Source organism: Elephas maximus, chromosome 25 (assembly GCF_024166365.1).
Source record: "Elephas maximus indicus isolate mEleMax1 chromosome 25, mEleMax1 primary haplotype, whole genome shotgun sequence".
In the NCBI taxonomy this organism is placed as follows: domain Eukaryota; kingdom Metazoa; phylum Chordata; class Mammalia; order Proboscidea; family Elephantidae; genus Elephas; species Elephas maximus.
Window position 1 is genome coordinate 24,306,948 of NC_064843.1, and position 25,468 is coordinate 24,332,415.

At 42.2% G+C, this 25,468-nt stretch overlaps 1 protein-coding gene across 4 annotated transcripts in view; it reads right to left on the bottom strand.

Annotated features, from left to right (window-relative positions):
• Positions 1–541: 541 nt before the first annotated feature.
• Positions 542–25,468, bottom strand: part of STK4 (serine/threonine kinase 4) — a 100,345-nt gene continuing 75,418 nt past the window's right edge. For 3 of the 4 annotated variants that reach the window (XM_049868827.1, XM_049868829.1, XM_049868830.1), the window contains one exon: positions 542–4,677. In XM_049868827.1, the coding sequence (XP_049724784.1) occupies positions 4,519–4,677 (159 nt within the window). In that variant the 3' untranslated portion in view covers positions 542–4,518. Of the gene's footprint in view, positions 4,678–19,560; positions 21,854–25,468 lie in introns of those variants that run through there. The other variant, XM_049868831.1, reaches the window with a different exon arrangement.

The following is a 25,468-nucleotide window of genomic DNA, read 5'->3' on the forward strand; positions in this document are numbered from 1 at the left end:
CTCTGAGTGCTGGGCCGTGCCCGGCCTGGCTCCACGCAACAGCACATGGGGATGAAGGATTCCAAGGTGGCCCTAAACCCAGGCTCTCTGTTCAGGCTGGTCCCTCCACCCAGGACACCTTTGCTCCATTTCCTACTCTTTATCCACCAGGCCAACTCTTGCTCAGTTTTCAAGTTTCAGGAAAAGCTCCCCTGGACACCCAGCAGAACTGGTTGTCATTCCCTCCTCTGCATCCACAGGCCCTGCACTTGCTTCTGCCGTAGCAGTTCCAATGTTGTGACATACTTGTGTGCTTGACTGCCTCCTCCCACTGGCCTGCAAGAACTGTGTCTGGTTCGTCTTTATATCCCTGACTGCTAGTTCAGTACCTGGCATGCAGTAGGTGCTCAACAAAAATTTACTCCCTCCTGTAACTATCCGCCCTCCCCACTTTGGGTCCTGGAATAAACACACCATAGACTCAGTGACAGGAAGGCTGACAATACCATTTTCTAGGATATATATGGAGAATCTCATTTTTTTAAAAAAAGAGGGGATAGTCTGTGTTCCAAAGGGCAGTTTATTTAAAACAAAGATGACAAGGTGTAGGAAGAAAAAAGGAGGGAAAACAACAATTCTAATATAAAAGCTCACAGGAAGCATCTCAAAAAAAAGGCGGGGGGAGGGCAATGGAGGACGCTATGTCTCATACATATACAAACTGCTGACCTTGATTGATTATGTACATCCAAACCTTACAAAATAGCATTTCAAGTAGCATTTAAGCCAGTGTTATTAGTTTCCGTTACAAAAAGTTAAAGCTACAAACTTCACATTTTAAAACTGTACATCAGTAACAGCATTTAAGCTTTTTTTTTCCAAGTTGGTCCAGTGCGAGCTGGTGGAAGAGATGTTTTTCCAAACACAAACAAGAACATGGATTTGAAAGACTATGAATATAATCCTGATGAAACCACCAACACAGAGCTTAAGATAGGATGGGGTAGGGAGACTGGATTGGGCGAGAACAATTTTCCAGTAAATAAGGAGCTGCAATCTTTAGAGGCAACATGGTATGCTAGAAAGGGCACTGCAGTAAGAATCAGAAGACCTGGAGCCGAATCCTGGCTCTGCCATATTCTAGCTGCATGACCTTGAGCAACAGACTTCACCTCTCTGAGCCTCGGTTTTCTCATCTGTAAATGAGGGCAGTAATACCTGTATCTCCCAGAGCTAAGATGGAATAGATACGGGACTATTCAGATCTATCTATTTCCTCTTGTGTGAGCTTTGGTAGTTTGTATCCTTCAAGGAGTTTGTCCACTTCACTAAGTTGTTGAATATATTGGCATAAAGTTGTTGATAATATTCTGTTATTATTCTTTTAATATCTGTAGGATCTGTAGTGATGTTACCTCTCTCATTGCTGATACTGGTAAGACCTATTGGGTTTTAAATGGTATAATACATTTCTGGCACCTGGTAGATGCTAAATGTTTCTTGGATCACAGTCTATAGCCTCAAGTAGTCAAGGCTACAGTTCCTAAATTGCCTCAGATTATTGGTTGGTTCCTATCTATCTAATCTTATCTATCTAATTGATCTATCTCCATCCATCCAACCTCCACCCACCCACCCACCGAGCCAAACATTCATCCACTCAATTGTTGGTTGGGGGAAGGAACAAAGGAGGAATACAGAAATCTAATTTGAAATTACTGATGGGGAGGCAATTAAGACATTCTTAGAGAATCTGAAATATTTTTAAAGACACAATTAGGTCTTTAAAGACATGATTGTTTTCTTGAGGCAGAAAACAAGTGAGGGGCTCAGAGCTCCCTGACAGCTTGAATACTAAGTGCTCAAGCAATGATTGAAGCTCAGGTCTCAATAAAAGCAAGCTGACATATCCTGAATTTAGTATTCAAGGAAAAAATGACTAGGAATGCTCCTCTGCCTTTCTGCTACTAGAAACAAATACACCTTGTCAGGAAATTTTTCTGATCCAAAACAAATAGGCTTCTGGCCAAAGGGCTCTGTCTAGCCAGGCTGGTGAGTTAACGTACTGTGTTGGACCAGGCTGTGGGTGCACACATGCTTGAGACCAAATAAACTACAGATCAAGGCTCATGACCCAAGAATATTTATGGGGAAAAACTGAACCTTTTTTTACGTGGATCTGGCCTAAGAAAGGAAAAATGGGCATTTCCCTCCTGTCTGGCCAATTGCAAAGTCTTTTGTTTTAAGAAAGAAAGAGACTGAGACAGGACTGTCAATTAGCACAGCAGACGGTATGGGCGATACACATTCGATGCTTTGGTTTCTAAAACTCACTTGGCTGTTACACTTGATTACTAATTCAGCTGCTTCCCAACCCAAAATGCCAGCTAGAGTACAGACTGAGTCTACGCAAGAAAAGGTGGTCACTTTATTTGAAACAGGCTTGTTACTTTCCTTTTCCCTATAAATATTGGTCCCATATGGTGATGCTATGAATCCTAGTTCTACTAGCTGTATTGTCTTGGGAGAGAACCTTTTCTTCTCTGAACTTTTTTTTTTTTTTTTCATTTATGAAATGGAGATAAAGTACTTAACTCACAGGGTTATTGTGAAGTCTGGAGCTGACATATGTAAAGAGCCTCATGGCACACAATCAGTGGTCAACAAATGCTAGTTGCCATTATCATCCCAAGAGATCCTCAAACTGTCCTGTCTTTCTGTATCTGCTACACAGCTGCTTACCTGGCTAAACCCTGAAGACTAACAACTGCCTCTTGCATTTTGTAAAACTTGTTTTAAATGCAAGGGACAGAAACTGGCCACAGGAACATTCCCCATCTTTCCACTGATTCCCAGGTTTGGGGAGCAAAAGCAATTATGGAGTCAGATTACAGGATCCTCAGGAGCAACCCAGTCATGGCTCCCCTACTGAGGGGAAGAGAGATTAGAAAATAAATAAGTAAAAAAAGACATCTGTCCTTTCCAACTGTCTGCTTTTTGCTGGTGACTAATGCCATGTGGTCCTGAGCCAAAACTTTAGAAGGATGGCTCTGTGCTGTCTCATCTGCTTCAGGCTCTAGATCTGCCTGCACGGATGCTGGGCTGCTGTCCGTCAGACCCTGCAGAGATCAGACTTGATGAAATGAACAAACTGGCTTCCCTTGGGAGCCTCTTCACAGCCAGGTCATCCACTTAAGAAGCAAAGCAAAAGCAAGTTTCCTTAGCAGTGTCCCCAGGGGCAGCTTAACCAAGTGACACAAGTCTCTTCCCAGGAAGAAGAGGCTGCTCTGCTTGGTTCAATGGCCCAGGAGTGAGGAGGCTCAAGTTCTTGCCCGAGCTCTTCTCTAACTTGCTTTGTGATTTTGGCCACGTCACTTCCCCTCTCTAAGCCCCAGCTTTCCCATTTATGCAGCGGGGGGGTCGGACCAGATGATCTGACGGTCCCTTCCAGCCCTCCATGTCGAATTGATCCTCTTGGAGAAATCTGATTTTCATCTACACTTTCCAGACCCCTTAGCAGTAAAATGAAAAAGAAAATAAGTCACATATTTGAATACGGGTCACAAAGCAATGAATGCCCTCTACCCCTCTCTGTAAGGAATGCAGAGCAAAACGCAAAGTGTGGGATCTTCGCACAAACAATGAGAGCTTCGGAAACCCTCTCCCTTTTATGGACTGAACATGGCCCTGTGTTTGCGAGAGTTCCTGGTCAGCCTGTCCCCTCCCTGGATTGCATCTCCTCTTAAGGCACTGGGCAGAATCTGTGCTGTCACTTAGGCAGTTGGGAGAGTGGAGATGGATGAGAGGCGTTAACACAGTAAAGACCAATTTGCAAAAAGGGGGCCAGGCTTCTCTTGGAACTCAGAGAGGAAACACACCCACCTGGGGCTCTCTTGGATATCACCGGTGGCTGTGGAAGCCACTGGTGACGCACACAAGGCTGAAACCATGGCAAAAGAACTGGCTCCAACTTAGTTTATAAATGCAGCCCTGCAAAGGGTAGGGCTGCTCCTCGGATCCCAGTGTCTCAACAGCCTCCCGGTGTCCTCTTCCTCGTGTTCCACAGTACCATCATCTTACAGAAAAGAGGCAAACTGTTTAAAACTGTACCTGTACAGAGATGCCACCACACTCAGTGGGGAATCTATAATTTATATATATATGTATATTTATATATTTTAAAAAGTCTTCCAGAAAGAACAATTAAAAGCTATTGGGAGAGGAAAAACAAAAGACAACGTAAAACTTTCCCAGCTAACACTCAACTAGGAAGGAGTCTCTGTTCCTGGGACTTAAAACTCTGGTTTAAAACACCAATATAAATCTCTGAAATAATATACCCGACCCATTTAAATACACATCAAGGTGGTGCGCTGACTGTCAAAGTAGCCCTTCCCTCTGGCGCACATTCCTGAGTTCACAAAGGTGCTGTGGAGAAACGACAGGGCAGAACTGCTGGCTAACGAGCGTGAGTGGCGAGCAATCACAGCATTCACGGGAGGCCGGGTATGCAGACAGGGCTCCGGGGCCTGGCCATGCTCAGAAGTTCTGCTGCCGCCGCTTCTTAGCCTCAATGGCATCCAGGATTGGCTGCCGCTTGGATTGGTACTTCTGCCGGATCTCTTCGATCTCTTGCTCCATCATGGGGTCAAGGGCCAAGAGCCTCTTCTGAAGGTCTTCCACCGTCCAACTCTTAAGCTAGAAGAGAATTAGAAAGCACAGTCATCATAAAGCCTCGATCAGTGGAGAACAGTCTTTCCAGGAAGCCAGGGAAAAAGGAGACAAAGAGGATAGTGTGGTCAGACCAAGTCTGGGTAGGGGTAGTTGGACAGTTTATTCAAATGAATGAAATACCCAGAAGCTTTTTGGAGATGGTTTATCCCTGGAAGAGTTCTAGGTGTTAATCTCTTTGATCTACTGTGTCCTGACCAGGAACTTAATTGCCGTCAGGTCGGCTCACCATATGCAACAAAACAAAACATTGCCCGGTTCTGTACCATCTTCATCACCATTGGTATGCTTGAGTCCATTGTTGTAGCCACTGTGTATTTTGAGTGCCTTCCAACCTACAGGGCCCATCTTCCAGGACTACAAAATATTCTGTTGTGATCCATAATGTTTTCGTTGGCTAATGTTCTGAAGTAGATTGCCAAACCTTTCTTCCTAGTCTGTCTTAGTCTAGAAGCTCCACTGAAACCTATCCACCATCAGCGACCCAGCTGGTATTTGAAATACTGGTAGCATAGCTTCCAGCATCATAGCAACACACAAGTGACTACAGTATGACAAACTGACAGACAGGCAGTGGGCCAGGAACTCAGTGAATAATACTTTATGACCCTTGTCTTTTAAATTAATTAAATATAGGACCATCGTTTAAAAAAAATGTTGCCACTGAGTCGATTCCAACTCATAACAGCCCTATAAGGCAGAGTACAACTGCTTCATAGGGTTCCCAAGGAGCAACTGGTGGATTCCAACTGCCGACCTTTTGGTTAGCAGCCAAGCTCTTAACCACTGTGCCACCAGGGCTCTGATTCGTTGTTAGGGCACAGAAGTAACACTAACAGTGTGCAAAACAGTCGTTTCCTCTGGGTTCCTGAGCATCTGGACAGTGGCTCTCTTTGAGGATGCTGCACCAGGGTAGACGCTGAATGAGGATCACATGCTTTCCCCCGACCCCTGCCTCCAATCCCATTCTTCCACTGTCTTTGCACTATAATATGAATCACCACTCACATTCATTGGGAGCTAATTCTATGGAGCCCTGGTGACGTAGAGGTTAAGAACTATGGCTGCAAACCAAAAGGGTGGCAGTTTGAATCCACCAGCCGCTCCTTGGAAACCCTATGGTGCAATTCTACTCTGTTCTATAGAGTCACTGTGAGTCGGAATCGACTTGATGGAACCTAACAACAACAATTCTATGCCAGGCACCACTCTAAGCTCTTTATGTGGATTATCTGTGTAAATGACTTGGGAATATAGATGCAACCCTTGGAGGAGGGGATGGATGGAGAAACGCTGAAACTTTTGAGATTAAGTTTCTATCATCCAGAGAAAAAATAGGGCTCAATATATAAATTAATAATAACAGCTAGCATTTGAGCAGTGTTTTCTATGAGCCAGATACTAAGTGCTTTACGTACATTGATTTATTTAATACTCAACAACTCTACGATTTCAGTACATTATTAACCACATGTTAAAGATGAAGTCAAAGAAGAGGGTGGTAGCTAATTTGCCCAAGGTCTCACAGCCAGTAAGTGGCAGAGTCAAGGTTCAAATCCAAACACTGTGGCTCCAGAGTCCATGCTTTTAACCATTACCGCAGTAGAGCAGAAAAGCAAAGCACAGGCTTTAGAACCAACTCAACCTATGTTTACAACATGGCTCTCTGCTCCTGTAGATGCAATGAGAGTCTGGCCAATTACCAATGTCTCCAGGCCTTCCTTATCTACAGATGTGGGATACCATGTTTGCTATAAGAATTAAATGAGACCATGGCCATAAAGTTCTTAGCACAGTGCCTGGTGCACTGTGTGCTTTAAAAATGGCAGTGGCTGTCAGAACCCTTTGTCTTCACCAAAGCCCAGGAGTAGGCCTGCACTTGACCGGGGTCTGCAGCTGTTGGACGGGAGGCTTTGGTGCTGTATGTATGGAGTGTTTACTGACTCAAAGCAGGGCCAGTCCTTGCTGGCAGGGTGGGGGGTGGGAATGAATGCCAATGTTATGCACAGCAGGTGGTGACAATTTATTTTGTGAGCTCACAACCAGTTTAATAGATACAGTGTTTCTAGAACTCAAAGGCTAGCCCAAGTCTTACAAGGGATCTGTTGTGTCCACATTTATAAAACCATCATCTCCCTCAACCCCTTCCTGAGGCCTCAACAGGGAAGTGGGTACAGAAAGGTGGGTGAAGGAGCCTCTTTCTGTGCACCCTTCCCTTTCGGAAGGTTGGGATGTAAGCTAAGTGTGAAGGGCTACAGTGGACTCTCTAGAAATGTGGTTCAGTGACCTGTCCCCACAGAAATTTTCCTTGGCCTGCTCCAGAGAGGTTGACTGAGAAGTGAGAAAAGCCTAACAGTTCAAGACGAAAGGTTCTTTGTAATGTCAGCATGGAAAGACTCGAGAGTGTGGGGAAATGCTGGCAAGTTGGGCTGCAAAAAACACATCTTTCTTTCCAGTCTATGGTCTTATACCACCATGGAGGTTGGTGTTCTTGGCCCAGTGACACCCCAAAGAGTGATGCTTGCCTAGTCTTTAGCTTTTTCAATTCCTTCTCCAAAGACAGAATACCCCAAACTCAGAAATAAATGTTCCCAGAGACAAAGAACTTAATCTTTGGGATCATAAATCCTAGATCCATACTTGCTGTGCAACCTTAGACAAGTAACTTCTCCTCTTGCACCTCAGTTTCCTCATCTAGAAAAGAGACATTACTAGTTCCTTCATCCTTGGGTTGTAATAAGGATTAGATGAGATAATGGGTATGAAGTTCCTAACCCGGAACTTCACAGGGAATTTCACGGGATGTGTTTGGCAGGTAACACACAGCCCATAAATGGTAGCTATCATCGATATTATTGTTGCTGTAATTAATATCATTGGAAGGTCTCTAATTGTAATCTTCCATAAACAAGCTGTTCCTGTAAGCTCTGACCCAAGCTAGAATCAGATAAGTGAAAAAGAAAATATTCTATTTCCTGTTAGCACTGCTGAAGAGCTGGCACTTTCCCACAACGTCCCTTATTTATTGTTAGTCAGTTTTAACAAAATACTTTTCATCCACCCAGCCATTCAACCATTTATGAAATATTTATTTTTAACAGCTTTATTGAGATAAAAATAGAACCATATAATTCACCTATTTGAAGTATACAACTCAATAGTTTTTAGTATATTCACAGATATGTGTAACCATCACTATAGTCAATTTTAGAATGTTTTTATGACCTCAAAAAGAAAACTCATACCCTTTAGCTATCAACCTTCAAATATTTACTGATCACCTACTATGGACCAGGCACTGCTCAAGGCACAAAAGATACTTCGGTGAAAAAAACAAAACAAAAAACATAACAACAATTAAAAAAAAAATCACTGCCCTGTGAAGTTTACATTTTAGTGGAGAAAGATGGACAAAAATAAATAAATGAATGAACACAGTGACTTAGCAGACTATTCTTACATTAAACCCCCCCCCCCAAAAATTCTAAACCCCTCCTCCCCAAAAATTCTTACACTAGAAGGTGATATATGCTATGGGGGAAAAAAGAAAGAAAAAATGGGGTAAAGGAAGGGGAGTCAGGATTTCAGAGGGGAGACCTGCTTTTATCCATCCATTAGGGTGAAGAGTAAAATGCAAAATGAAGAACTTGCTCCCTAACTTCGGGTAAGTCCCTGCTCCTCCCTAGGCCTCAATTTCCCCGTTTGTAAAAGAGAGGGCTGCCTCTCCTAGGTCTTTCCAGACTCAATGTTTCTCCTGCATGGAGAATGGATCACCGACATTAGAATCACTGGTTAAAAATACAGATTTCTGAGCCCCTACCCAGTTACTTGATCAGATTCTGGGAGGTGAGGTATAGGATTTGGCATTTTAAAGACGCTATTCAGGTGTTAACTTATACATCCTCAAGTTTGAGAAGCATGATTCTACACTTTCCTTTTTTTGTTCTTCTGTCATCAAAATTCTCACAAATAACTGCTGCCTGTCTCTAGCCGCAAGCTTCTTCTAGGTTTCCAAGTTCTAGGTTGTTGCCCTTGATTCTGATCTGAAGGCAAAAACAAACACCCTTGCTTTATCTCAGCCACCTTCAGACTAATTTATGTGCCCTGCAGCCTCTGGGGCTTAAGTTACACCTGACCTATAAGGACGCAGCCAGCCAGTCACTGTGGATGACTCGGTCACACCATCCTGATATGGATTTTTCTGAAAAACAAGCTCAGAGAATGGTGTTATGGCGCCAAGTACCGCATTTCACTTTCCTGGCCCTGGGTGGCATAAATAAATTTCAAATGGATCTCCTGCAAGCAATAACATAACTGTGGTTCTACTGTTTTGTTGTGGCCAGCATCCTGAAGGAGCAAGTTCTTAAACCAGCCATATAGGCCGCTTGAGCTGTTCTCATTAGGTAAAGAAGATCTCACCATTTAGCATCTCACCCCTCTCTGTGAGGTGACTCCCACATTTCTAGACCAGACCGCAAGTCTCCTCTGAATTCTCCAGATCAAATCCTGTTGGTTATCTTGGATCCTGATTATTTCATGGCAGCCTGCAACTCAACACATCTAAAGCAAAACTCTTGATTCCTAGCCTCCTTTATCCCCAAACCTCTTCTCCCTATTTCCCAGACTTCCCCATCTCAGGAATGATACCACCATCCTCCCAGGTGCTCGAAATCATCCCCAACTCTTCCTTCCCCTCACCAGGCCCCTGCCCACACCCAATCCTTCAGCAGGCCTATGGATCTAAGCTCTGAAACACACTGGTATAACTCAGATCCACCACTTCTTTCCATCTCCACCTCCAACCCCTCAGTCCAGGCCAGCATCATCTCTCAGCAACAAGCAGAATTAAAGTTATATGATGAACCTGGTCACATTGCCCTTATGTTTCCTACTGCACTCAGAATAAAATCCAAACAACACTCCAGGGGCTACAAAGGCCCTGGCTCCCCCTCCAACTTCATTACCTACCACTTTCCCCTTTGCTCACGACCCTCTAACCACACTTTATTTCAGATCCTCAAACAGGACACTCTTTCCGGGCCTACGCAGTTAATGATCCTTCTGCCCGGATGGCTCCTCCCATTCTGTCCTTATCCTTTAGGTCTTAGCTCAGATGTCAAAACCTCAGAGAAGGTGAACAAACCTCCTGTGACCATCTTATCTAGAAAGGTCACTTCCTCACCATTATTCTCCAACCAAAAAAAAAAAAGCACCTTGTAATTAAGTTTATGTATTGCCTTTTTCTTGTTTTGTGTCTGTCTCTTACTAGGAAGGTAGTGACCTTGTCTGTCTTGTTCACTAAGCTAAGCATAATACCAGTTAAAGGAATGAGTAAGTTACCCTTCATTTTGGGGCAAACAATAATGAAAGTCACTGAACAGAGCAAGTTACACTAAAAGCACCACCATGTACAACAAGGGTCGGGTTCAGTGTTGAGAGGATGGAGTGTGATGTAAGAGCGAGCTCTGCCCTCAAGGAGCTTATAAGCTTACAAAGGCGATGCCTCTCAATATTCTTTTGAAATCGAAGAATGTTGTATTAACTGCCAGGAAGCAGGTGTCCAATGCTGGGACTGTAACCTTCTGTAAAGGGCATGTCCATTTTAATTCTTCATTTGGACAAAAAAGAACTTTTACTACAGGAAATGTGCTTTGGAAGAAATGAAATAATCAAAAGAATAAGAGACATGACCGTCCAGACATGAAGAAATGAATGCCTACCCCAGAGCTCGAGGCTTATTGCTGAAGGTCAGTTATGCTACAGAATGGATCAAGCGCAGGGATAGGTCACAGTAGGAAGGAGAAACTAAAATAAGCCTCTTAATCATGGTGATTTAGAATTTCCTGACCACTTAGAAGTTAGTCAACACATCAGTCTTGGGTAAATGGAAGAGCCTGGGCTCTGAGTCCGAAAGACAGCACTGCTGTCTTGCAGCTGCACTCAATCACCATTGTCTCATGAACACTGAGACCTGACTCACCACAGCCTTTTACCCAGCGTGCCGACAATTCCTACCGAGGTCTGCGCAAGTAAAGGCAGCGACATACGTGCAGGTGGGATCGCTCTTAAAAGATGTGGTCTTTGGAAATGTGTTGTATCTTGAAGTACACATTTTTTAGTCCACCTTACTACTGGATTCAACACACAGACATGGAAGAAATATATTAATTACTTGAGCATCTGCCGTGTGTTAGGCACCGAGCTAGGTATTTTACTGGCAATATTCCATTGACTCCACACAATATCTCTGTTAGGTAGGTACTATTCTTATCCTCATTTTACAGATGAGGTCAGTGACGATAAGAACAGGCAAGCAATTTGTCCAAAGTGATACGGCAAGTAATTGGAAGAGACTGTAACCATAACTTGAGGGATTTCTGGAAACGAGGCTGCGTTAGTGTAAAACATGGGAAGGCTGGAAGAACTAAGAATTTAGCTGACACGTTAAATATGTCAGGTGGTCTTCACATTAAAAAATGCCACCATTAGCAGTGCCTAGTGACCTGACCTGTCCAGGATTTAGTTTCCTCATCTGTAAAATGGGGATGATGCTGCCTACTTCACTGCCTACTCCATGGACGACGCTGCTGCTGAGGTGCAGCAACTCAATCCCAGGTTGCTGAACACAACTTAAATCAAATGGATACAACTTCGCTGGCAGCTACATTAGGCCTACAACAGTGTGGGGCAACTTCGCTGGCAGCTACATTAGGCCTACAACAGTGTGGGGCAACTTCGCTGGCAGCTACATTAGGCCTACAACAGTGTGGGGCAACGTTGGGTAACGTGAAAAAAAAGGACAATACCTTCAGAGAACCAACTGGGTTTATGGGCAAGAGCGCTGGCTTTGAGTTAGATGGACCTGGGTTCTCACAGGAGCTCTGTCCTAGGGAGCAGGATGCCTGTGGACAAGTTACCCAATATGTGCCTCAGTTTTCTCAGCTATTCAATAGAGGACAATAGTGTGAAGTTTCGAGATATTAGTAAAGCATATAACATAGTATCTGGTGAGCACAGAAAGCACTGGATCAATGGAAGCTACCACCTTAAATACTTTTTTGGAAAATGGAGTAAATAAGTGATATAAATACAGTGAAATCTGTTAGAGCTGAAACTTGGCCGGACTACCTTGTTTTTCCAGGTCTCACAAGTTTTTCATCTTTGACAGGGTGCAATCTTACCACTTCTCTGTGGCTAGGTTTAGTGGAAAATATTTGAGTTTTTCTTCTCTGACAGGTTTCTGCCTTACCCAGGTTCTGGCTTTCATAGGTTTTACTGCAGCAGCTGCTGTTGCTGTAAGAACTGCACTGGATGAGCTCACAATATGGTACAGAACACACAACACACACTAGTGAGGTTTCTTAGTGAACTCTGTGAGGAACCCAAAGCAGACGAATTGAGGCGAATTGGCCTTGTTCCCTCTAGGGCAAACCACACCCAAATCCTCAGACTCCCTACATTGGTACGAATATGGGAGACTAATGGGAACTGATTTCTTCTCAAGTAGCCTCAGCAACTCGGAAGTTTTGGATCACACCATGTCAGTGTCAGTTACATTACATAACTGGCCCCAAAGACCAACTGAGAAGATCCAGCTGATATTTCATCACAAGAGATAATTCACAGGAATTACACTGACAATGAGCCTATCTTGAATCAGCGGAGTGAAGCTGAACTAAGCACATGAGAATGCAGAGCAGAGCTTCCCCTGCCTCTGATGCTGCCTACTTCACTGCCCACAGTAACGAGCAGCTCTGGTTCATACCCAAGGTACAAGGTTTAGACCTAGTTCAAAATTTTGTTCCAATGTTGCGAAAAACTCTCACCTCAGAAGTCTACTGAGCAATGGTGTAATGTGATATCCCTATAAAACCATCAAAGACTTTCCAAAGTTTTTAAAGAAAAGCTTTCATGCCATACCTACTGTACCTGAGCACGCACAATCCTGCCTCCAACGGCACAAACAGGATTTCTCAAACGCATCATCCGTTCTTTGACAGGTGAGTCAGGCCAAAGCGTGTCACAGGTGATGTTTTACTGTGGCCAAGAATGAGGAAAGAACACACCCCTTGGAATTTACCAAGATTACAGGGAAGCTTGATAGAAGCTAAAAAGTCAAATCAAGCCATCAATGTGCCATTCTACACTTCAGCACCATCAACTACAAAGTAAACACAAAAATGTCAGTCAAAAGGCATCTAGGGCATTGATTTAGCTCCACCAGAGACACATGTTTACCTTTCTTGATGTGAACTTGTCTCTACCTAGGGATGGATTCTAGTTTGGGGAGAGGTGACTCTAGTAAGGTCAGATTTTCAGGTGATGCAGTCATTTGCAGCAGATGAGTGAGAAGACAGCCAAGTTGAAAAGCCAGGAAGCTGATACAGCGAAAAACAACTTGTGTGGATTAAGTAAACACCAGATCATTCCATTTCAAAAGATTTTGTTCCTTAAAGCCTGTGAGAATTTTAATGAGAAATCTCCTTTGATTCAAATTATGGTCATGCCAAATTATGCTTCCCTCAGACCCCTGTAACATCTTCCTAATGCTTCTCCAAGAGGGAGGAAAAGTAGCCAAACTATTCTCAGTTAACGGTCACTTTGATTCCCTTTTGGGTAGCCAAACTATTACCGGTTAACGATTACTTTGATTTCCTTTTGGATTTGTTACTTCAAATCAACACATGGAATTCCTCTGTCATCAGACTTACAACCAAAGAAAACATGACTGCATGTACAAAATATTGACCCAGAAGACTTGAATGAAATGTTGACCTTAGGCCTGGGTAAAACACAGAAACTTAGTTCCAGGCATGGTGTAATGACAAGGCTCTAACCTGGATCAGAAGGCTGGGCTCAAGCAACCTGGAGACTGTGTCCACATAGCCTCATACCTAGGGAGGTTTCAATACATATACTGTGCGTGTGTGTGTGCGTGTAAATAAGGGATACGATTTGATAAATGGTATGACTAATAACATAAAAGGCAAAAGGTTTTTTTTTTTTTAAATAATGAGGTTTTACTATAAAGTATCATTTGTATACCGTTAGTTGTGGTTTGTTGAGGATCATTCTTAAATTTACATGACAAAATTAATTTTTAAAGTAGTACTTTTGTATGCTTAGAATTTACTCCAACTCTGTTCCAGCATAATCTTTCACAACTTATTCTGAAAGTCATAATGTACCTGTGTTGTTTGTTTGTTTGTTTTGTTTTGTTCTGAGAGTTTTCAGAATGGCCTTTGGCCAAAAAGGTATTAAAGTTTTGACCAAACCCAGATGTTTTCCTACCCTCATGACTCTGGCTCTCAACAGCAATAATCCACAAGGAACTTCCATCTTCCCAAATGCAAAAGGTCATGGATCCCAAAGACACTGCATTCCTAACACCTAGCATTTTATCATTAATTATAAAGATGCAGCAAGCGCCTGCTCTGTGTCAAACACTTGTGTAGCCTGGACTGGGGCAGAGCTTAGGATGACAGAGAGGTATGGCTGAGTATGGGTGGGTATGGGATGGAAGGAATATAGCAGGATCCCTTCCCACTAGAAGTGAAATGAGGGAGATAAATCATGAAAACAAGCTACAATATGAGACATTATCTCATGTAATCTTCACAGCAGTCCATGAAATAAGTAGCATTATTCCATTTTACAGAGGCAGAAACTGAGGCTCAAAAGGACACAGGAATTTTCCCAAGATCCCAGAGTAGTCCAGTTAGGATAAAAAAAAAAAGCCCAAACCAATCTCATCAAGGCAAAAGGTGCTACAGGAGTTGAAAGAAGCGGTCAAAGTCTCTGAGAGAAGGACCTTACCTTTTTATACAGTTATAGTGCAAAAAAGGGATCATCACTCTAATTTCTGGAGAAGTCTGAACTGCAGAATTTTTTACAAATGAAATGCAAAAATTTTATTCCAAGTAACTATGACACATTGAATACAGGGAACTAGTAAAGTTAGATTAAACTTAGGTAAATGAAAAGATTTATGAGCTCAGTTGTCACTGTTACTAATAATGGCTCAAAATTCCTCCAGGTGCCATGTTTTTTCACACCTCCAAGCTGCTGCTGAATAGAACTCTGTCTTCTGCTTTGGGAATACCTATTCCACCTTCCAGCTCAGCTCCAGCTCCAGCTCCTCTCTTGCTCTCACTATTTTTTCCTTTTACTAAAGTGGGAGCTATTTCAGAACAGGGACTATGTTTTATACATCTTCAGAGAGTCAGGCCAGCAGATGGAGTTTTCAATAAATATTTTATAAAGGATATATCCTTCATCTTTAAGCCTTTACTTGAGAATGATATTGACTTTTTTACAGGGTTCCCTCAATTGCTAGTAAGATGCTGAGCTTTTCAGAAGCTTTGAAAGGATATAATCGATACATAAGCCTAAGAGGATAATATAAGTTCGTTAAATAAGGTTATGTCAATTACTCAAGATCGACCCATGCATGCCAAAATGAAAATGAACAGCAATGTGGCAATTGCAATAAAGTTAAAGGAAAAATGGATGTAAAAATCCACTCTAATTCTGGTTGATCAGGACTACCCTTTAAGAAAAACTCTATTTTAGAGTAGCTCTAAATTGGTGCTTAAATTTCACATTTAAGAAGCCAAACTGTGAATGGAACACTTTCCGGATGTTAGTACACACGTTAAACCTCCTAGGAGAACTGTGAATGCCCGAAGGAGGTGCTGTACAAGAATAGGGCTGAATATGACGATCCGAATATTTGAAAGCACTAAAGGGACATCAAGAGTATCATCATTCTTACAGGGATATTGATCTTTCAGAAAATGTGAAACCCTAAAACACATACTGCACCAAGGGGCTGTTTTAATGTAGCTTAATAATTCAGGTAAAGAGCTAGCTAATCACGTAAGAATCCCTGCAAGCTGTGCCTCTGTATACTTCCTGGGCTGGAAATTTCCAAAACAGCAGAGAGGCCAGGATATTTTCCTCTCTTCCTGCCAAATAAAAGAAGCCCCAAGAATCCCAAGCATAATCTGAAAGCTAATATGCAAACTGATCTCACTTTAACAGATGTATCCCTAAAAAGTATCTTCAGACTAAATAGGATCCAATTTTGAACACATTAAAAGAACAAAATGTTTCCAGAAAACTAGTCAAGAATGCAAATAAACGCACTCTGAGCAAGCTACTTTATAGGTATGGATTTTTACAACTTGGGCTTTCTTAAAGTGGGAACACTTGTAAGTAAATGACACTCAATTTCTGAAAAGCATTTAAACCCCTGTAAGGCCTGTGACTGCCTGGCACTCCAATGCAATGAAGGGTCAGAGATTCTCAACCTGAATAAGACATATTCTTATTCAAAAAGACATATTCTCTCCAGCAATCCTATGAGAAAAAAGAACTCTGAAACGAAAGTACACAGCCAGCTTACCTGTGCAGTGCAATGGATTGCTTTTGCGTGGCCTTTCTCGCCATGGTCTTGTAACTCCCACCCAAGTGACTGGGTGGACTGTGCAAATACGATAACTGGGGCCCACCAAGGGCATTGGTCCATTTTGCCTTAAAAGACAATTCCAGAGCAGAGAGGGGATCCCATCATCACCAAGGAAGAACAGCCAGGAGGAGAAAGCACGTCTTTTGGACCTGGAATCTCTGCACTGAGAGGCTCCTAGACCCATGAGACAGAGAGCGAACTGTAACGCTGAAGATGGTGAAGAGTGGTGGCAGAGAAACGGCACCGTGCAGTGGGCTTCTCGGCCCATGGAACAAGAAAGCTGAGTACGTTTGGGCCAAGGCTTACTGGTAGAGTGGGGTGCCTCTGAGCACTTATTGGCAGGGGCTAAAAGAGCTTTTTAACATTTGCCTGGGCAGGTCAACGGCCTAGGCCCAGAGAGAAGTATTCCTGGGAGCACAGCTAAAAAGAGGTAGTCCTAATAGAAGAACTATATCCTGAGTGTTCCTGAGCCTGAACTATAACCTTTAACTTCCCTAGTAAGCCCTAATAAACTTCCCTAACAGAACTCTGTGAGTTCTATGTGACCACTGCCATGAATTATCAAATGCAGCAGAGAAGTAGAGAGAGCCATGAGAGGGAGGGATGGTGTCCGAATTGGTAAAGATGGCGGAGAGAGGAGGTATGTCTGACCTCTGCCTCATAGGAATTGGCCTTAGGCTATTGATGTGGATTATTCTCCCTTGTTAAGTTAGAGGAGGTCAGGCGCTGCCTCCATGCAGTTTTTACAACCTGTAAGGCACGTCAGCAATCTCTCTGCAACAGCCATAATCAAGTCTTGGGATGTGAACCCCCTGAAGTGTCAAGAACATAAATGAGGTCTAGATAGAGGTGTGTGTGTCTGTACACACTCAAGACTATCAAATCTGCCACACCCCATATATGCTAGGAATTTCTATCTTATTCCTTCATTTTTCTGATTTAAGACTGAAAAAGATGGTTTCATTCCTTATTCTATAAAAGCATTAATACACATATGTCCCAGATACTTTGGGATATCCTTATTTCATGAAATTAGATTCTTTTCAATAAGTATTTGTTACAGATAACAAAATGTGACCTAATTTATGCCTTGGTAATACTTTTCAAATGTCTATAAATTCACAAACCAGAAAATATTCTTTGTAAAGACCACGTGTCTTAATTTTACGGTTCAGAAAGCTTGCTCATCATTTTCATAGCAGTAAGCTCATTTATGCTCAGCCCTTCTGGTATGAAACTAGTCTAACATTTGCATCCTAAGTGTTTTCTTCAAGTGAACAAGCATCTGGAAGAAAGAAAGAAACTGTTCCCCATCTGGGATCTGACGTACAACCTGGAATGTATAACGGCGGGGAGAGGGGAGAACAGTAATAACACCGTAAGTGTACATATCACAGACAGGTCCCACGGGAAGGTCTAGAATGTAATGTTTACATGTCTATAAACCTGAAACTATGTAAGTTGTAACTTTCATAAACCCTTTTCCCCTCATCAAGAGGCTGATTATTAACAGCACAAGCATATGCTTGTTACTGCTTTTGACTTGATAGTATTCCTCCTCAAGAGAACAGGGAGAGCCTATCAGTTATCAATTTACTGGCTCTCAGCTCCACATGCACCCTCTACATACCCTCTGTGATACACATACGAATTCCTTTGAGCACGTCTCCTTTGGAGTACATGCTGTTAAGCTTTCTCAATAAAGAGGCTGGAAGGACAGTACAGGGGGAAAGGGGGCTTGGCAGTGTGGGTATGAGGACAGCTGGTGGAGCAGCTCAGCCACTGCCTTCTATGTAGCGTCAGCCTGGTCAGGACCTCTTGGCTGTGACACAGAGCCCCACCTTGGCCCACATGCTCTGAAAGCCTCCTGCCCTACACCAGGGTCTGGACTCTCTCTGTAAGCTCTGGCACCACTTGCACATGGCTGCCTGTGGCCTGGTGGGTCACACGCAAGCTGGCACTCCCTCTTTAAGCTCCCCGTGCCCCCGTGGGCCCTATACATTCTGAAGGCCTCCTGCCCCTGCCAGTGCCCAGACCCGTAATGCACACCCAGGCCCCCAGATGCTGACTGCCTGTTCCCTGCCTGAACTCTGGGGGACTGCACCCCAGAGACTGGTCCAGCTTTGGGCTAGCCAAACCAGCAAATGTTTCTGCTATTCCACAGCTGAACCACACCTCTTTCAATAAGGTCTAAAACCCTGGCAAGTCTGCCCTTCTTTGGGTACTCTCCCTCAACTCAAAGGTATCATATAAAGTTTCCTAATATCCTATAGTTGCTCTTTTATCATAGTTAGCAATGCTTTATATTAAATTTCCCCTCTTTAACTTACTGTGTGGTTTCTGTCTCCTGCTTGAACCCAGATTACTACAGGGTACAAAGTGAGTACATATGGGCATATGCTGGCCCACTAAAGGAAAAACTTCCCAAATGCCAAACCCCAAATCAAACTTTAAATTTGAAACATGCCAAAGTAACTTCAGATCCAGAGCTGTCTGGTACATGTACTTACAGGCTAAGTGCAGAATTAAAATACTCTCATTTTCTTTCACAGTAACTATCTTAATGGTAAATAGATGAACGAATTATACTATATCCACACAACTGAAACCACTCAGCAATAAAAGGCACAAACCCAGATAGATGAAACAACATGGGTGGATCTCAAAACAGCATGCTCGGTGAAAGAAGCCAAACACGGAGAACTATACACGGTATGCTTCCATTCATATGGCATCTAAAAGAAATCAAAACTACAGGGACAAAAAATAGGGCATGAGGAAATTTTTGGGGGGGGTGACAGAAATGTTCCATATCTTGATCATGGTGTCATGTACACATGTGTGCCTTTGTCAAAACCCATCAAACTGTACACTTACTAAACCTCAATAAACCTGACTTTAAAAAATAACAATCCTATCAAATATTGTGGAAGGTAGCTAACATAATATTTAAAGGGAATTTTATAGCCTTAAATGCATATATTAGAAAAGATGAATGACCGAAAATTAATAAGCTTAACTCTCCAGATGAAAAAGGAAAAATAAATAAATAGATAAATCCATAGACAGTATAAAGAAGAAAATTATAAAGGCAAGAACAGAAATTAATGACTTCAAAAGCTAACACTCAATAGCAAGGATCAACAAAACTAAAAGTTGGTTCTTTAAAATGACTGAATAAAATAGAAAACCTCCGATTAGTTTGATAAAGAAAAAAAAGAAGATAAGGGGGCAGGGAAACTAAGAGCCCTGGAAATAGAACAACCAGAATGCAACTAAAGAGAGTGCTGACACACTGTGGAAAATGTAACTAATGTCACTGAACCACGTATACAGAAATTATCAGTAAACTTTCACTGAAAATACTGTATTTTATATATGTATATACACGGAATGAAAAGCAAGATACAACTTTTTTTTTAATAGTAGATACAGCAAATTTAAAAATGCAAAACTTCATGCCAATAAATCTGAAAACTTAGATGAAAGCAAGTGGGGGGAGGTGTGGGAGGGGAAGAGACTAGATTAATCTGGAATGAAACCAAAAAAATCCAAGGACAGAAATCTGGACCCCAAGGACAAAGTAAGACGAGCAAGACTGTTTAAAACACGGACTCAAATAACAGAGTCACGCGGGATGAAACAATCTTTGAAAACAAAGCCAACCATGATGTTATTCAGCAAAGGCACTTTCCCCATAAGCAGAAAAACAATTAACTCCCAACTTCCAGTTCTGGCAATTTGGCAGACTACTGAGATAACCAGAAACTTCCTCCTGTGAAAGAGGGAGCAATCCCAAGGGAAAGAACCATTGTGTGTATGCTCCCTCCTTTCTCAGGACGCTAACATTGTTATTCCAGTAAAGCTCATTAAATGAACAGCAGAAAGACAACAAAGAGAGTTAGGACAGAAGGGTGAACAGAAGCCCTGCCCGTGTGGCCTTGGCGAGAGGCAGGATTTAAGGACCTTGTTGTGTAATGATAATAGTAACAATAACAATGATAAAAGGCAATTATTTTTAAAACATGTTATTAACTGTTCATTATTAGCCAGTCACTACTTGTGTGCTTTATATGCATTACCTCATTTGATCATCACTAAATTTTGTAGTTGTGATTATTAACCCCGTTCTATAGATGGGGAGTTGAGGCTTAGAAGGATTACAGAATTGTCTGAGACTGCACAGTCAGCAAGTGGCAGGGACCAGCATGGAGTGTGGTTCTAGCTGACTCTAGAGTCTGTACTTTTAAAGAAAGTATCACCCTACATCTACTATTCGTTAGGTGCTTTCACACTCATTATCTCAAATATACAGAAAGAATGAAGGACACTGGCACCACTAAAGCCCATATGGTGTGCAACATAGGAAAACAGAGAACACCCAAGACATAAAGTAAAACGTGTAAAAGCCAGAGCCTGTGTAAGGTGGAAACCTGTCAGAGAAGGAAAAGTCAAATATTTTCCACTAAAACGAGTGACAGAAAAGTAGTAAGACTGTCAAAGTGGAAAGGTGGAAAACTTGCAAGACCTTGAAAAACAAGGCAGTCCTATCAAGTTCTGGCTCTCACAGGTTCTGCTGTAGTTGCCTGCCTTAGTAGCTATGAGTTAGAGTAAGGCTGGTGAGTTACCATAATAGTAAGTGGTTAGGGGCAAGAGACTGGCTTTCTCCATCTGTAAAATGGAAAATCCAGATAATCCCAACTAACCTTCCGTAAGGTCTCTGTGAGAAATAATCAAAATAAACCCATGACAGAATTTCCTTGGGGATAAATTTTGGCTGAAATAAAAAAACAATGTCATCAGGCAGAACTTTTGAGGAATGGTATGGACTACATCCCTACTTCTGGAATTCTGTCTTCTTCTCAGAAACGACCAGAGTTGGTCAGGAGAACATTGGACGATGCCACTAGTTACGGACTAGCAGCTAGGATCTGGAACCCATGCCCTTTGAAGCCCCTTTCATCCGGAAAGCCTGTAATTCTCTGACTCACAGAGCACTGGAGAAGCTTATTGAGAGAGACAATGGCTTCTGGGAATTCAAGATATATGCCCATTTGTCAGCTGTGCTTCCAGTTAAGCCACACAGAAGTGACCCCGGCATAGTCCTAGGGCCCACGGTGCCCAGATTACTTGTTTGCAGTTTTTAGGATTTCTTTCAGAACTTCTGTTCTAAGCCATCCAGATCTAAATTATTTCTTGCCACTATTCACACTGCCTCTACCAAGATTCGCAAAACCCACAGTCTGGATGCAGCTCATTGGCTGTGTTGAGATAAAAAAAAATCACCCTATATTTTAACACCAGGGAATAATTAGCCATGAAGAGTGAACTCCAGAGAAGGCTGCCAAGCAGCCACGGATCAAGCAGAATCAACCAAAGGAAATGAAGAGCAACATCAAGCTCACAAAGGCTGATATCATTTTAAACAACCTCCTGGGGCCGCAAACCACAAGAATTTAAGTCTTACCCTCCATGCCATTTCAAAAACTGAGCTAAAAACCAAGCTCAAATCAGCTAGCACGATTCACCAGCAGAACCAGGCTACTGTGGTTGCGGGACAAAGACGACATTCATTTGCCGTGTGGTTTCCCAGAAAGCATATCTAAACAGCAGGTTTCCCTGGCAATTCTGGATACATATTTCTTTTTCAGACTGCTGTTCTTGGCTGGTTTTCTAAAAGTAAAAAGGACAAGATCTCATTATATTCCAAAGTACAAATGAATTCAGCCCCAACGTACCTTAAACCTGGCTATACCAGAAAAATAAATTTGAAATGAAAATAGTGTACCCTGTCAAGAACAATTTGGGATATTCTTCTCACCAGGAAACTGCTCAGCATGATTACCTCAGTAAAGATCCATTAACATGCAGCTGGTGTTTACCCTGGCTAGCTCCTGGGCACTCACATGGCACTGCCAGGACAGAGACCTGTGGTCTCCATTCACCTTTCTTCAAGCATAACGAGTCGCTGTCCAGTCAATTCTGACTCATGGCGACCCCACGTCTGTCAGAGTAGAACTGTCCTCCATAAGGTTTTCAATGGTTGATTTTTCAGAAATAGGTCACCAGGCCTTTCCTCCGAGGCATCTCTAGGTGGACTCTAACCACTAACTTTTTGGTTAGCAGCCGAGCACATAACGTTTGCACCACCCAGGGACTCTTCACCCAGCATAATGTTGTTGTTAGTTGCTGCCAAGTCAATTTCAACGCATGGCGACCCCACGTCTGTAGAGTAGAACTGCCCCACAGGGTTTTCAAGGCTGTGACCTTTTAGAAGCAGGCCTGCCTTCTGAGGTGCCTCTGGGTGGATTCGATCTGCCAATATTTTGGCTAGTAGTCCAGAGCGTAACCGTGTGCACCACTGAGGGACTCCTCCTCCAGAATCTAATAAATCATATTCGAAAAGGGTTAAAAAGCAAACAAGCCTGGAGATAATCCAGAAAGGTGGTGCCAAAGTCTGAGGCACAAGGTTTGATATTTAAAATCCTGGCTTAATTCACACACTCAACAGACCAAAAAAACAACAAAAAGCAAACATGAAGCCTCGACTCCTAAATCTCTCAATGATAATAAGAAAGCCTGGCTTAATGAGTTAGAATGGTCTAAAAGCAACCTAACTCCAAACTACTGAATGCCAAACAAAAAGATAATAATTAGAAAAAGATAATATAACATGATGAACTACTATGTAACCATTAAAAGTGATGACTTAAAATGCTTTTAATGATGTGAAAAACTGTTCAAGATACATTTGGTGAAAAAAATCAAGATACCAGATTATACATACAGAATAAACTCAGCTGTGTAAAATAATATATAAGAAAGTGGAAGGAAATATCTTGAACGTAAACAGTCACTGTGGCTGGAGGGTGGTGGAATTATAATGACATTTTCTTCTTAACGTAAGCTTTTCTTCAACATCTAAACTTTCTACAATGGGCATCTACTCTTTTTACAACTGGGAGGGGGAAATGGCATTGCAACACCCTAGAAGAACAAACCAACACTAAGAAAAAAGAAAAACAGTGATATTTATTAAGTGTTTACATGCATTATCTCACTGGATACTCATAACAGCTCTATGACATAGGTATGACTTTTGTCCTTATCTGACAGAAATTGAGGGTTAGACAGGTGGCATACCTTGCCCAGGTGACATGACAGGTAGAGAAGAAGGGATATGAACCCTAACAGAATGACGCCAGCAATTTTAACACCCTGTATACTTCCTCTCAACCACAATAACTGAACCTGCCTCATTACCTGCAAGCTTGAACACCTGAAAACAAGCATCAATGATAAAATCCACTTTCGAAGGCAATGTGGTAATTTAGGAGAATATGACTACAAAAGATCAATCTGCCAAGAGACTAAGACACTCAGGTAAAATTTCAAACTACGGGAAGTGAAAGCAGCTCTAATTGAAGCAATACAGAGAATCTGTGTGATAAATGGAACATCACTGAGGTTGAAAACATACAAGCACAACAAACTCAATCCACAGCTAGAGTCCACAGTGCAAGAAAAAGCTAGGAATAACGCTCAGAGACAGATCCTTGATAGCTATCAAATTTCCAAGAAAAAAAGGAAAGCATTTAAAGATACAATCACTAGGACCTGGACAGAAAGCATATGAATTTGCCAAAAAAAAAAAAGTCCCCCAGTAACAAAAGACTAGAGAATAGAAAAAAACTGAGGAGAAAAATAAAAAGCTCTGTACTTGATGCCCAATTATATAATCTGCGACCAACCTAGGTGAACCCCATCACTCTTTTTTCAGTCCAGCACTGAAGGCCTTATGGTTAGAAATAATCAATTTTGCTTGGCAAAAAGGCATCAAAACACAGAAGTACTTTGGATCAAATTCTGTAGAATCAGCCTATTTAAAATGCATTAAAGTTAATGCCAAAACCAATATGGTGTTCTGGTCACAGTTCCCTTCTAGAGGTTTTAAAAGCAGAAAAATACTGAAACTCAGTTTGATACGGCAACTTTCTATCTGTAAATATAGGCAACTTTAAGATACTAGAAGCCACCAAGATTGGGTAAATCCATATTCATCACGTGTATTAAAAAGCCTTGATTGTTAGGAAAACTAACTAGCTGTTTAAGAAAATATAAAGCTAGGTTGCTACTTTACTCTTTACAGCAAGACAAACTCTAGATGGATTAAATATCGAAAAAGAAAGCACATAAACATTCTAAAACAAAGTAGGGGTTAATATTTTCATAATTTCAGGATGTAAAACACTTTTATACACCTGACATAAAATTCCAGAAACCACAAAGGAAAAGCTGATAAATCAAAATACATAAAAATAAAAAATTTCTGACACAATGTGCGAAATTTTTCTTTAAAACATGGAAAATATTTTTACCATGTATGTTAAAAGGTTCAAAACCTTACCTGATATACATATTTGCATTTATGTACCCAACCAAACCAAACCCATTGCCGTTGAGTTGATTCTGACTCAAAGCAATCTCACAGGACAGTAGAACTGCCCCATAGGATTTCCAAGGCTGTAATCTGAACCATGGACCTTTCAGTCACTTAACCACTGTGCCACCAGGGTTCCTTCATATTTATATTAAAAAAAAAAAAAAAAAACCTGTTGCTACTGAGTCATTTCCAACTTGTTGCAACCCCACAGGACAGAGCAGAACTGCTCCATAGGGTTTCCAAGGAGCGGCTGGTAGATTCGAACTGCTAACCTTTTGGTTGGCAGCCGTAGCTCTTAACCACTGTGCCTCCAGGGCTCCTACTTGTATATTATTTATAATATATAATAAACTATTTATATATACAACTCTTAAAATCAGTGTGGAGGAGGCAGGGCCAAGATGGCAGAGTAGCCAGACGCTTCCTGCGATCCCTCTTACAACAAAGACCCAAAAAGCAAGTGAAACAGTTATATTTATGACAAGCTAGGAGCCCTGAACATCAAAGGCAAAGTTAGAATACAGACTGAGCAGCAGGGGAAGAGAGAGACAGTTCAGAGGCAGAGAGGAGCTGCCGGACCTGAATCGCCGGGATCCCTCAGGCGCCATTCCCAGGAGCAGCCGTGGCAGGCTGGTGGTAGCGTTCGGCTACAGTTTCCTCAGGGAGAAGCAGCCAGTTGCACAGCCTACTCACACCTCCGGAACCAGAGAAGAATGGCGCTCTCAGCAAAAGCTAAGTACTTGTGTATATTTTCCTGTGCCCCCACCCCCCAAGCCAGCTTCAGCGGCTGTTGATTTCCCTGGGCCTGAGATAGACACTGTTGAGCACCCAGAGCCATCCTCCCA